Source organism: Salmo trutta, chromosome 1 (assembly GCF_901001165.1).
Source record: "Salmo trutta chromosome 1, fSalTru1.1, whole genome shotgun sequence".
Lineage (NCBI taxonomy): Eukaryota > Metazoa > Chordata > Actinopteri > Salmoniformes > Salmonidae > Salmo > Salmo trutta.
Genome location: NC_042957.1, coordinates 77,321,788 through 77,334,459, shown reverse-complemented (window position 1 = coordinate 77,334,459; position 12,672 = coordinate 77,321,788). Strand labels below are relative to the sequence as shown.

General features: G+C 47.1%; 2 protein-coding genes across 2 annotated transcripts; both read left to right on the top strand.

The window, feature by feature from the left end:
- Positions 1-330: 330 nt before the first annotated feature.
- Positions 331-3,839, top strand: LOC115208221 (claudin-6-like). Its single transcript, XM_029776097.1, has 2 exons — positions 331-632; positions 2,390-3,839. Exon 2 carries the CDS (start codon positions 2,652-2,654, stop codon positions 3,294-3,296), a length of 645 nt encoding a protein of 214 aa, XP_029631957.1. The 5' UTR covers positions 331-632; positions 2,390-2,651; the 3' UTR covers positions 3,297-3,839.
- A 6,194-nt stretch (positions 3,840-10,033) lies between these two features.
- On the top strand, positions 10,034-12,603 carry LOC115199462 (hepatocyte growth factor-regulated tyrosine kinase substrate-like). The gene is made up of 4 exons (XM_029761900.1): positions 10,034-10,215; positions 11,584-11,668; positions 11,982-12,057; positions 12,496-12,603. The coding sequence occupies exons 1-4, from the start codon at positions 10,179-10,181 to the stop codon at positions 12,601-12,603; spliced, it is 306 nt and encodes a 101-aa protein (XP_029617760.1). The 5' UTR covers positions 10,034-10,178.
- Positions 12,604-12,672: the final 69 nt, after the last annotated feature.

Sequence of the window (12,672 nt, the reverse complement as noted above, 5' to 3'; positions counted from 1 at the left end):
CAGACACACACACGGGCACACACACACACACACACGGGCACACACACACACACACACACACACACACACACACACACACACATATACACACACACACACACACACGGGCACACACACACACACACACACACACACACACACACACACACGGGCACACACACACACACACACACACGGGCACACACACACACTGTCACACACGCTTACACAGACACACACGGGCACACACACACACGGGCACACACGCTTACACACACACACACGGGCACACACACTGTCACACACGCTTACACAGACACACACGGGCACATAAGCGTATGCTTCTACCCACTACCACACAGACTTGCGCTAGCTGGCATCTCAGAGGGCAGCCCTCTCTCCAGTCCTGTCCTGGGTGTTGAAGCTAGCTGGATGTTGAAGCTCTTCACCCCTCTGCAGAAGCCAACCTGACCTCTCAGGTCCTCGTTCGTACCTGTGGACTGAGCTGAACCTTCAAGGCCTCTGTCTCTGCCTCCCCCTCAACCAGCCAAGCGGCTACCTACATCCACCTCTGACCTATACAACCACAGCACCACAGGACTGCTGAACGACTGCTTGGAAGAGGAGGGGAGATCCATCACACTACATCTGAGGTGACTAATGTACTCTAAAGTATTGTTGGTTGTGTATTGAAAATACTAAGGTGTTGGTACAGTCAACAAAAACATTGTGGTATTGAACCATTCCACCTCAAGGTTAAGAATGTGTATTCCATAGCTTGTTGGACCTGTCTGTGTCAGGATCTCACTGTCTATTAGACTAATCTGTCTATTCTCTTTTAAGATCTCACTGTCTATAATACAAATCTGTCTATTCTCTTTTAGGATCTCACTGTCTATTATACTAATCTGTCTATTCTCTTTTAGGATCTCACTGTCTATAATACTAATCTGTCTATTCTCTTTTATCATTAGTATGATGCTGTAATTTATAAACTGGGTGGTTCGAGCCCTGAATGCTGATTGGCTGAGAGCCGTGGTATACCGTATACCACGGGTACGACAAATCATTTATTTTTACTGCTCTAATTACGTTGGTAACCAGTTTATAATAGCAATTGGGGGGGGGGGGGGGGGGGGTATGGCCAATATACCACGGCTAAGGGCTGTATCCAGGCACTCTGCGTTGCGTCGTGCTTAAGAACAGCCCTTAGCTGGAGTATATAACACCCTCTGGTCTTATTGCTTAAGTATCTGATGCCTGTTCATTTTTTAAACAATGTGGCATGAAACTAGAGAGGGGAGAGAAACGTTAAAGGTCCATCCCCTGTTAGACGATATCTAATCCTAATCTTATTTCATCATCCCACCGGGCACAGACGTCAGTTCAATGTGAAGTTTGGATTTACATTTGGTTGAGTTGTCAACTAACCGTGAATTCAACTTGAAACGAACAACAAATGTCACCATGTCATTGGATTTAGGTTAAAAGAGGAAATGCCCTCACGTTGATGACTTTTTGTTTCCCCACGTTGATTCAACGTCATCACGTAGATTTTTTTGTTGTTGTTGTTGAAATGACGTGGAAACAACGTTGATTCAACCAATTTTTGCCCAGTGGGTTAATCTCTATTCAGTTTTGCCGATTCAAGTACTGATTGATCAATCTATTGTATTAGTCCAGCTGTTATTTCTCCCAGTGTCATTAAGACAGTCCAGAACAGAGTTAAACCGAGCTGGGTCCTCGGTCAACAGAGCCTGGGCCCACTGTACCAGTCCAGAACAGAGTTAAACCGAGCTGGGTCCTCGGTCAACAGAGCCTGGGCCCACTGTACCAGTCCAGAACAGAGTTAAACCGAGCTGGGTCCTCGGTCAACAGAGCCTGGGCCCACTGTACCAGTCCAGAACAGAGTTAAACCGAGCTGGGTCCTCGGTCAACAGAGCCTGGGCCCACTGTACCAGTCCAGAACAGAGTTAAACCGAGCTGGGTCCTCGGTCAACAGAGCCTGGGCCCACTGTACCAGTCCTGTATGAAAGCCCTGCTGTGTCCCGGCCAGGCAGGCATAGCAGCTCGTAGCTCCAACACCCACAGCAGCACAGTCAATGGAAACCATTCTCTCTGCTCCTTCGGGTCCACACTGGAATCCAGTCACTCTCAGGCCCCCCCCTGCCTGTTTACAAATAGTTATGATAAACATTAGTTACAGTAGCTAAGCACTGTTGACTTTTAAATGTTTATTAATGCTATGTTAATCTGTGTAGGATTCAATAGGGTGAATGTTATTTTCAGTGATTCATATGATTTGCTATTATTCTGGTGGTTTTGAAGTTCATTTGCATAAGTACAGTTCAGAAGTGTCCTCAACTAGGTCATTATACTAACCACTGCTTTTATTTCATCTGGTTGTTAGGACGTTTGGCCTTGTCTGTCCCCAGTTGGCCTCAGCATCAACCAGAGAGAAGGAGAGGAGAGGAGGAAGACATCTGTTTTTCAAGATTTCGGAGGTGAATAGACTTTCCACAGCTTGGGACTATTTTAGTGAGACAAAGAGAAAGGACTTTAACATCCCAGTAACAACCAACGTGGTACAAATACTGACGAAAATCCAGCCAAATACCGGTAGACATCGTCAACCGTCACCACAACAACAACAACAGCCTTACACCTTTACCATGGCGACCACCGGCATGCAGCTCCTGGGCCTGGTCTTGTCCCTGGTTGGCTGGGTGGGCGGCTTCCTGGTATGCTCTGTTCCGCTGTGGCGCGTCACCGCCTTCATCGGCAACAACATCGTGACGGCTCAGATCATCTGGGAGGGGCTGTGGATGACCTGCATCGTCCAATCAACGGGCCAGATCCAGTGTAAGGTGTACGACAGTCTCTTGGCCCTGCCCAGCGACATGCAGGCGGCCCGGGGCCTCACCGTGCTCTCCGTCCTCCTCTGTGGCCTGGCCCTGGCTCTAGGTGTGGTGGGGGTAAAGTGCACCAAGTGTATTGGTCAGAATAGTCTGAAGGCTCGTATTGCAAGGATATCCGGCTTTCTGTTTGGCATCGCTGGGTTTCTCTACCTGGTTCCTATCTGCTGGACGGCCCACTCCATTATCAGGGACTTCTATGATCCCCACGTGGCCGCGCCGCACAAGAGAGAGCTAGGCCCCGCCCTATACCTGGGCTGGGGGGCGTCGGCCTTGCTCCTGATTGGTGGGTCGCTGCTGTATGCGGGGTCGAGTCCTCCCGGCATCCCCGGGTCTCCGACCTTCAGCAGCGACAGCAGCCCCCGTAGAGGACCTGCCGCTCAGGTCAAAGGTTACGTCTGATCGGAATGCCACAAAACACACAACAACACCCCACGATTCCGAGAATCTATGATTCTATGATTCCATGATTCCATGATTCTATGATTCCATGATTCCATGATTCCATGATTCCATGATTCTATGATTCCATGATTCCATGATTCTATGATTCCATGATTCCATGATTCTATGATTCTATGATTCCATGATTCCATGATTCCATGATTCCATGATTCTATGATTCTATGATTCTATGATTCTATGATTCTATGATTCCATGATTCCATGATTCCATGATTCCATGATTCTATGATTCCGCCCTGACAACATGAAAAACCCTCCTCTCTTAGTATTTATACGTTTTAATACTTTGGAATGTTATTATTATTCGGTGATGCTTTTTCTCATTCTTTCAAAAGATGAACTAGGAGGTTATGAAGGGAATTGTGAAATCATTTTTGTTATTTCATGTGTCCCTGTTGTCCTCCGATAACCCTATTATCCGTCAGTCTGTCTGTCAGTGTAAAACCCAATAAAATCACCTGTCTTTCAATTCCTCTCTGGGAAACTCCTCTGTGTGAGTTCATCTATTCTAGGATACAGTAGCCTATATTCGCTTCAAACCAAAGGATTAGAAATGATGGTCACCAAGAGTAAATGCCTTGGCATTGTAGTGCGCCAATGGACCATGTTGTCATGTAGTCACCATTGTGCGCTGTGAGTGGTGGTGCAGATTGGAACGGAACAATGGAACAATGGGGATCTGTGTACGTCTGTGGTGTAGCGCTGATGGAGAGAGCACCAGCGCATGGTCTGTGAGTCTGTGGTGTAGCGCTGATGGAGAGAGCACCAGCGCATGGTCTGTGAGTGTGTGGTGTAGCGCTGATGGAGAGAGCACCAGCGCATGGTCTGTGAGTGTGTGGTGTAGCGCTGATGGAGAGAGCACCAGCGCATGGTCTGTGAGTGTGTGGTGTAGCGCTGATGGAGAGAGCACCAGCGCATGGTCTGTGAGTGTGTGGTGTAGCGCTGATGGAGAGAGCACCAGCGAATGGTCTGTGAGTGTGTGGTGTAGCGCTGATGGAGAGAGCACCAGCGCATGGTCTGTGAGTGTGTGGTGTAGCGCTGATGGAGAGAGCACCAGCGAATGGTCTGTGAGTGTGTGGTGTAGCGCTGATGGAGAGAGCACCAGCGCATGGTCTGTGAGTCTGTGGTGTAGCGCTGATGGAGAGAGCACCAGCGCATGGTCTGTGAGTGTGTGGTGTAGCGCTGATGGAGAGAGCACCACCGCATGGTCTGTGAGTGTGTGGTGTAGCGCTGATGGAGAGAGCACCAGCGCATGGTCTGTGAGTGTGTGGTGTAGCGCTGATGGAGAGAGCACCAGCGCATGGTCTGTGAGTGTGTGGTGTAGCGCTGATGGAGAGAGCACCAGCGAATGGTCTGTGAGTGTGTGGTGTAGCGCTGATGGAGAGAGCACCAGCGCATGGTCTGTGAGTGTGTGGTGTAGCGCTGATGGAGAGAGCACCAGCGCATGGTCTGTGAGTCTGTGGTGTAGCGCTGATGGAGAGAGCACCAGCGCATGGTCTGTGAGTGTGTGGTGTAGCGCTGATGGAGAGAGCACCAGCGCATGGTCTGTGAGTGTGTGGGTGTAGCGCTGATGGAGAGAGCACCAGCGCATGGTCTGTGAGTGTGTGGTGTAGCGCTGATGGAGAGAGCACCAGCGCATGGTCTGTGAGTGTGTGGTGTAGCGCTGATGGAGAGAGCACCAGCGCATGGTCTGTGAGTGTGTGGTGTAGCGCTGATGGAGAGAGCACCAGCGAATGGTCTGTGAGTGTGTGGTGTAGCGCTGATGGAGAGAGCACCAGCGCATGGTCTGTGAGTGTGTGGTGTAGCGCTGATGGAGAGAGCACCAGCGCATGGTCTGTGAGTGTGTGGTGTAGCGCTGATGGAGAGAGCACCAGCGCATGGTCTGTGAGTGTGTGGTGTAGCGCTGATGGAGAGAGCACCAGCGCATGGTCTGTGAGTGTGTGGTGTAGCGCTGATGGAGAGAGCACCAGCGCATGGTCTGTGAGTGTGTGGTGTAGCGCTGATGGAGAGAGCACCACCGCATGGTCTGTGAGTGTGTGGTGTAGCGCTGATGGAGAGAGCACCACCGCATGGTCTGTGAGTGTGTGGTGTAGCGCTGATGGAGAGAGCACCACCGCATGGTCTGTGAGTGTGTGGTGTAGCGCTGATGGAGAGAGCACCACCGCATGGTCTGTGAGTGTGTGGTGTAGCGCTGATGGAGAGAGCACCACCGCATGGTCTGTGAGTGTGTGGTGTAGCGCTGATGGAGAGAGCACCAGCGAATGGTCTGTGAGTGTGTGGTGTAGCGCTGATGGAGAGAGCACCAGCGCATGGTCTGTGAGTGTGTGGTGTAGCGCTGATGGAGAGAGCACCAGCGCATGGTCTGTGAGTGTGTGGTGTAGCGCTGATGGAGAGAGCACCAGCGAATGGTCTGTGAGTGTGTGGTGTAGCGCTGATGGAGAGAGCACCAGCGCATGGTCTGTGAGTGTGTGGTGTAGCGCTGATGGAGAGAGCACCAGCGAATGGTCTGTGAGTGTGTGGTGTAGCGCTGATGGAGAGAGCACCAGCGCATGGTCTGTGAGTGTGTGGTGTAGCGCTGATGGAGAGAGCACCAGCGAATGGTCTGTGAGTGTGTGGTGTAGCGCTGATGGAGAGAGCACCAGCGAATGGTCTGTGAGTGTGTGGTGTAGCGCTGATGGAGAGAGCACCAGCGAATGGTCTGTGAGTGTGTGGTGTAGCGCTGATGGAGAGAGCACCAGCGAATGGTCTGTGAGTGTGTGGTGTAGCGCTGATGGAGAGAGCACCAGCGCATGGTCTGTGAGTGTGTGGTGTAGCGCTGATGGAGAGAGCACCAGCGCATGGTCTGTGAGTGTGTGGTGTAGCGCTGATGGAGAGAGCACCAGCGAATGGTCTTTTTCCCAACCAGCTACCACTCATCCTCCATCTCCCATCAGGCCATCACTACAGACTGTACAATGATCTCCATGTTTCAATGTCTCCAGTCCAGTCTAGATATCAAAACCGGGGTCCTGTCCTCAGTTCTTAGGGGACACTGTCCGCGTCCCAAATACCACCCTATTCCCTATACAGTTCAATGCTTTTGATGGAAGCATAAAGCTCTGGTTTAAAACTAGGGCACTACAATGGGCTCTGATCAAACGAAGTGCACTATATAGGGAATAGGGTTCAATTTAAGACTCAGACTGGGTCCAGTCCAGCAGAACCAGGCTCCTCACAAATGATTGGCCATACACCGTAAGACAGGGTTCGTCAACTAGATTTTTGCCTCGGGACCAAAACGTTTTCTGAGCTAATAGTCGGCGGGCCGGAACCTAATTAGCATACGAGCAAAGTTAAAACACTACAAATGGAACAACATTGTTTTTGAACACATGATTAATACGTAATACATTTAATGACAATAACATAATCGTTTTGAATTGATTAAACTCGTAAAATCACCAATGTCTTCCTATTCAGTTATTATGTTGTGTATTTCTCTGTGCGTTGATTGGTGGGGAAAAACAGCTCTACTGTAATCTACTGTAATCTACTGTAATCTACTGTAATCTACTGTAGTCTACTGTAATCTACTGTAATCTACTGTAGTCTACTGTAATCTACTGTAATCTACTGTAATCTACTGTAATCTACACTAGATTTATTTATGTCAACATTCGTTCAGAACAATTACCTTCCATATACTGGAAGATCTGATGTCAAATCTCCAAACTGTTGATTGAGTACATTAGAAGAAATTACAAACATCTCTCCATTCAAACGGTAAGTGTGTGTGTGTGTGTGTGTTTTGTCGAAGCATGTCATGTGGGATGTGTTGAGCCCCAGTAATAAATATTGTATTCATGATACATAGTTGACATCCTTCAGATTCTACATTGCAGAGCTGTTATAGCTACTTTAATTTGATAAGCCATTTCATAAGATCCATCTTACAAATATGCCAACCCACATCACCGGCAGGAATAATGACTATCAATGTATCATATATAAATGCAGATTTCATTACCTGTACAGCAGCAGATACGCATCACAGTGCATGGCATGTAGCCTCAGTGGAGGTACATAAGTAAATCAAGTAACACATTTTAAACACACACATTCTACATTTAATTAAAGTAGAACGTCTGCACACAAAATGGTATCCATCTGATTAAATTAAACACATGTTGGCATCTGCTATAAGCAGATGTTTATACATTGTCTTGTTTGTTTGACTGGTGGGTGGTGAGGACGCTCTTGGCAGCTTGTCTCTCTCTGTGTCCAGCCTTACCAGCTAACAGTAGAGGCTAGTAGACAGCAGTGGTAGAAAAAGTACTGTCACGCCCTGACCAGGTGAACTCTTCTATTTTGGTCAGGGTGTGGCATTTCTATAGTTTATTTTTCTATGTTTTTGGTATAGCCTTGCTTTGGGGCGTATTTCTATGTTGGGTTCTGTCGATTCCCAATCAGAGACAGCTGTCGCTAGTTGCCTCTGATTGGGGAATCATATTTAAGTTCCTTTTCCCCCCACGATGTTTCTGGGTTGTTGTCTCGTAACGTATTGGCAGGTTTTTTCTTGATTTTGTGTACATGTTTAATTCTAGTGTGTAAGAATAAACATGTGTTCGCTCCCAGCTGCGTTTTGGTCCGCTTCCTCGTCACCAGACGCCGATCGTTACAAGTACCCAATTGTCATATTTGAGTAAAAGTAAAGATACCTTAACAGAAAATGACTCAACCAGTAAAATACTACTTTAGTAAAAGTCTAAAAGTATTTGTTTTTAAATGTATTTAAGCATCAAAAGTAAAAGTATAAATAATTTAAAATTCCTCATATTAAGCAAACCAGACGACACAATTTTTATTTGTATTTTTTTTAATGTACGGATATCCAGGAGCACCGTTCAACACTCAGATATAATTTACAAATGAAGCATGTGTGTTTAGTGAGTCCACCAGATCAGAGGCAGTAGGGAGGACCAGGGATGTTCTCTGTTTAGTGAGTCCTCCAGATCAGAGGCAGTAGGGACGACCAGGGATGTTCTCTGTTTAGTGAGTCCTCCAGATCAGAGGCAGTAGGGACGACCAGGGATGTTCTCTGTTTAGTGAGTCCTCCAGATCAGAGGCAGTAGGGATGACCAGGGATGTTCTCTGTTTAGTGAGTCCTCCAGATCAGAGGCAGTAGGGACGACCAGGGATGTTCTCTGTTTAGTGAGTCCTCCAGATCAGAGGCAGTAGGGACGACCAGGGATGTTCTCTGTTTAGTGAGTCCTCCAGATCAGAGGCAGTAGGGATGACCGGGGATGTTCTCTGTTTAGTGAGTCTTCCAGATCAGAGGCAGTAGGGATGACCAGGGATGTTCTCTTGATAAGTGTGTGAATTGGACCATTTTCCTGTCCTGCTAAGCATTAAAAATGTGACGAGTACTTTCGGGTGTCAGGGAAAATGTAAGGAGTAAAAAGTATATTATTTTATTTAGGAATGTAGTGATGTAAAAGTTGTCCAAAATATTAATAGTAAAGTACAGATACCCCCAAAAAACTACTTACGTAGTACTTTAAAGGATTTTTACTTAAGTACTTTAAACCACTAGTAGACAGTCTTCCTATCTCTCTGTGTCCAGCCCTACCAGCTAACAGTGGAGACTAGTAGACAGTCTTCCTATCTCTCTGTGTCCAGCCCTACCAGCTAACAGTGGAGACTAGTAGACAGTCTTCCTATCTCTCTGTGTCCAGCCCTACCAGTTAACAGTAGAGGCTAGTAGAGACGGAGACACAATGCCACTGTATGGAGCATCAGGAGCACAGCCACAACAATGGCCTCCAGTGTTGTGAGTGCCAGGTAGTGACTCATACATAGAAATATAATCCACAGAAAAGGGCTGGGAACCTCTAACCCTGGCAATTTGACTGGTAAACTCATGGGTACACTCACATTGGCTGCCAGTCCACCCACAATGCCATCATTGACTTGAATGGGGTGGGTCGTTCTATCCATTCTGCTTCTATGTACTCATCTATGACCTAAGCAGACCTATGTATACTAGTGTAGGGAGGAGGAGAGTGTGATGAAATATAGCAAGGCAGTTCCCATTATTCCTCATAACAATGTGATGGAATGGATAGATGGCTGCATAGGGCCTGATCACACTTGATGACGTAGGCCTATACCACAGGAGGCTGCTGACGGGAGGATGGCTCATAATAATGGCTGGAATTGCACAAACGGAATGGCATCAACCACATGGAAACCATGTGTTTTATGTATTTGCTACCAGTCCTCCCCAATGAAAGTGCCACCAACCTCCTGTGGCCTAGACACATAGAAGGTTGCAGCTCCACCAGCCACCAACACTTAATGATCCCTCTCTTCTCTTGAACAATTTCAAATTGCCTCACACAGGTAGACTGTGATGGGCCTCTGATTTGTTCTCTAATTTAAATGTCTCCCTATATTTCACTTTATCAAACTGAGTAGAATTTAGGCGAACTGATCAGAAAACCGCCATTGGTGAGGATTTATTGAGTCCCCTTTAGGGGTAGCTTGTTGCACCGTCTTAAATATAGCTCGGTCAAACGTAATGTTATGGAACCCATGTCCACTTGAATAAACTGTACACAACAATGTCCCCATCTACAATCACCTCTTCAGACTCTAGGGGGCAACGTCGCAATACTTTTAGGAATAGACGGACTTCACCACCGAACCACAGAGTTTCTAAACCCGGAAGTAGCAATAACTTTGTAGCTGGCTAACGATCTTTACAGTGGATGTGTCAAATACTTTTTGATTGAGCAAAAAATAACGTCTCGACAGCTAGCCTGAATCATTGGATCAGCCATGGGAAAGGGTGGTGGTACATTTGAGAGGCTTCTTGGTAAGATATGAGTATCTAAACATTTTACACCGGTGATTGTTTTGGCAGTCGTTTGAGGCTGTGACACAGCCCTGCTAACATTAGCTAGCTACCTAGCTAAACTTGTTATTGTCTGTGTTCAGTTTGACGATAGGCCGAGGCCTCTAATCGAGAATTGTCTTTTCTATCGAGTATTTCAGTGTAACTGCTTATCAATAACATGTCATTTTAATCTACCAAAAGCTATGCTTACACGCCTCGCATTTTGCTCTGTACCCGGAAAGTGTCTAGCCTAGGTTAGCTTGGCTAGCTAGCATGCTAGCAACGCAATCAGAAGATGTTGTGAAGGGTTCGCTGCGTCCTGTGTTGGTAAAATAAACTAAGGCCGAAGGTTTGTGTCGATCATAATAACATACAGGCTCATTCTCGGTCACCGACGTTTCCTCTTAGTTTTGCAACAGTCGCAAGCTAGTTAGTTATTGTGTAGTAGAAATACATCCCATAACAACACACCTTGATCCACTCACTAGTAATCACTAACTAGGCCTACCCCCCCATCATAACTAGTAATCACTAACTAGGCCTACCCCTCCCCATCATAACTAGTAATCACTAACTAGGCCTACCCCTCCCCATCATAACTAGTAATCACTAACTAGGCCTACCCCCCCATCATAACTAGTAATCACTAACTAGGCCTACCCCCCCCCCCCATCATAACTAGTAATCACTAACTAGTCCTACCCCCCCATCATAACTAGTAATCACTAACTAGGCCTACCCCCCCATCATAACTAGTAATCACTAACTAGGCCTACCCCCCCATCATAACTAGTAATCACTAACTAGGCCTACCCCCCATCATAACTAGTAATCACTAACTAGGCCTACCCCCCCCATCATTTACTGCATGGAGAAATCCGCTGTTTCATACCTACAGTGATCCTGTACTATGATCAGTTACATTTGTATAGTCCCACACACCATCCCTGGACATGTTCATATTGTAGTCGGAAATGTGATGTGGGAAAAGCTGCTTTCTCAGTCATTAATGATTTGAAATAGTCACATGAATCAATATCACCTGCTCACAAGCAAACACACAACTCTACTGTTTAGAGAAATGGCCTACTGCTTTCAGGTGTCAGGTTTTGGCTTATTCACCCTGGTTAAAAGACCCTCACACTGACTTAGCTGATAATTACTTTATTGAGGAAAAATGTACTTGCTACGCCTGTGATATGTGGTTGTCCCAGCTAGCTATCTGAAGATGAATGCACTGACTGTAAGTCGCTCTGGATAACGTTGTCTGCTGAACCACGTAAATGTTGATGATGATCTTGAATGAAAGACATGTGAGACACTGAACCCTCTTCTCTCTGTCTGCAGATAAAGCAACCAGTCAGCTGCTGCTGGAGACAGACTGGGAGTCCATCCTGCAGATCTGTGATCTCATTCGTCAAGGAGACACGCAGTGAGTAGTAGAGTGCTGAGTACACCACAGCCCTGATCAAATACTTAGAATCCTTCCTTCCTTCCTTCCTTCCTTCCTTCCTTCCTTCCTTCCTTCCTTCCTTCCTTCCTTCCTTCCTTCCTTCCTTCCTTCCTTCCGGTAATCACTAGCCTAATCTCTGTGATTGGATAATTGCAGTGGAGAGGTCCTTAAGTGTTTCCATGACGAGGCCTAGGAAGGAAGGGAACCATTTGAAAATAATTGGAACTAGCCCCATGTTTCTCCACACGATAGAAGGGTGTCTGGTCTGATCAAAGTGTTTCTCTTCCTGCAGGGCGAAGTATGCCATCGGAGCCATTAAGAAGAAGCTGGTGGACAAGAACCCGCATGTGGCCCTCTATGGTCTTGAGGTGGGTTACTAGACTGGCCAATGCTGCGTGGATCTACGCTGAACCGCTTGTAATGACACAGTCATAACCTTCTAGTGCTCCTTAAAGGATGATCAAGTATTCAAATTGGGCCATATTGAGACGTTTTGCGTTAAGGAAATGGTATCCAGATTTATACCCCTCGATCACAGCGACAGCGCCATTCCATTTTGGTTCACCAGAGGTACGTTCGTTTGCAGTGGAAGTGATGTCTGTGTGCTGTATGGTCGTCAGACTGTATGGCGTAGACGGTTTGACAGAAATGGTAGCACACCTATCCAGATGATGCTGCGGAACGTTTTGCGCAGTGACGCTGTCCGTGTAACCAAGGTGATAGGCTAGTTCCTTAGTAAAAGTCTGAGGTCTAATTAGGCCCCTGTGTGGTGAAGTGTGGTTATGAGTGTTTCTTCCACCTGTCAGGTGTTGGAGTCAGTAGTGAAGAACTGTGGTCAGACGGTCCATGATGAGGTGGCCTGTAAAACCACCATGGAGGAGCTGAAGGATCTACTGAAGGTGACCCTGTCTTGATTCACCCCTCTACACCACCCCCTCTACACCACCCCCACCCCCTCTACACCACCCAACCACCCCTACACA

Bases quoted from the DNA above. Each gene is read 5' to 3' on its own strand.
- LOC115199462 (XM_029761900.1), top strand. From the start codon at position 10,179: ATGGGAAAGGGTGGTGGTACATTTGAGAGGCTTCTTG. The intron at 10,216-11,583 runs GTAAGATATGAG...CTCTGTCTGCAG, and splicing joins TACATTTGAGAGGCTTCTTG to ATAAAGCAACCAGTCAGCTG. The intron at 11,669-11,981 runs GTGAGTAGTAGA...CTCTTCCTGCAG, and splicing joins ATTCGTCAAGGAGACACGCA to GGCGAAGTATGCCATCGGAG.
- LOC115208221 (XM_029776097.1), top strand. From the start codon at position 2,652: ATGGCGACCACCGGCATGCAGCTCCTGGGCCTGGTCTTGTCCCTGGTT.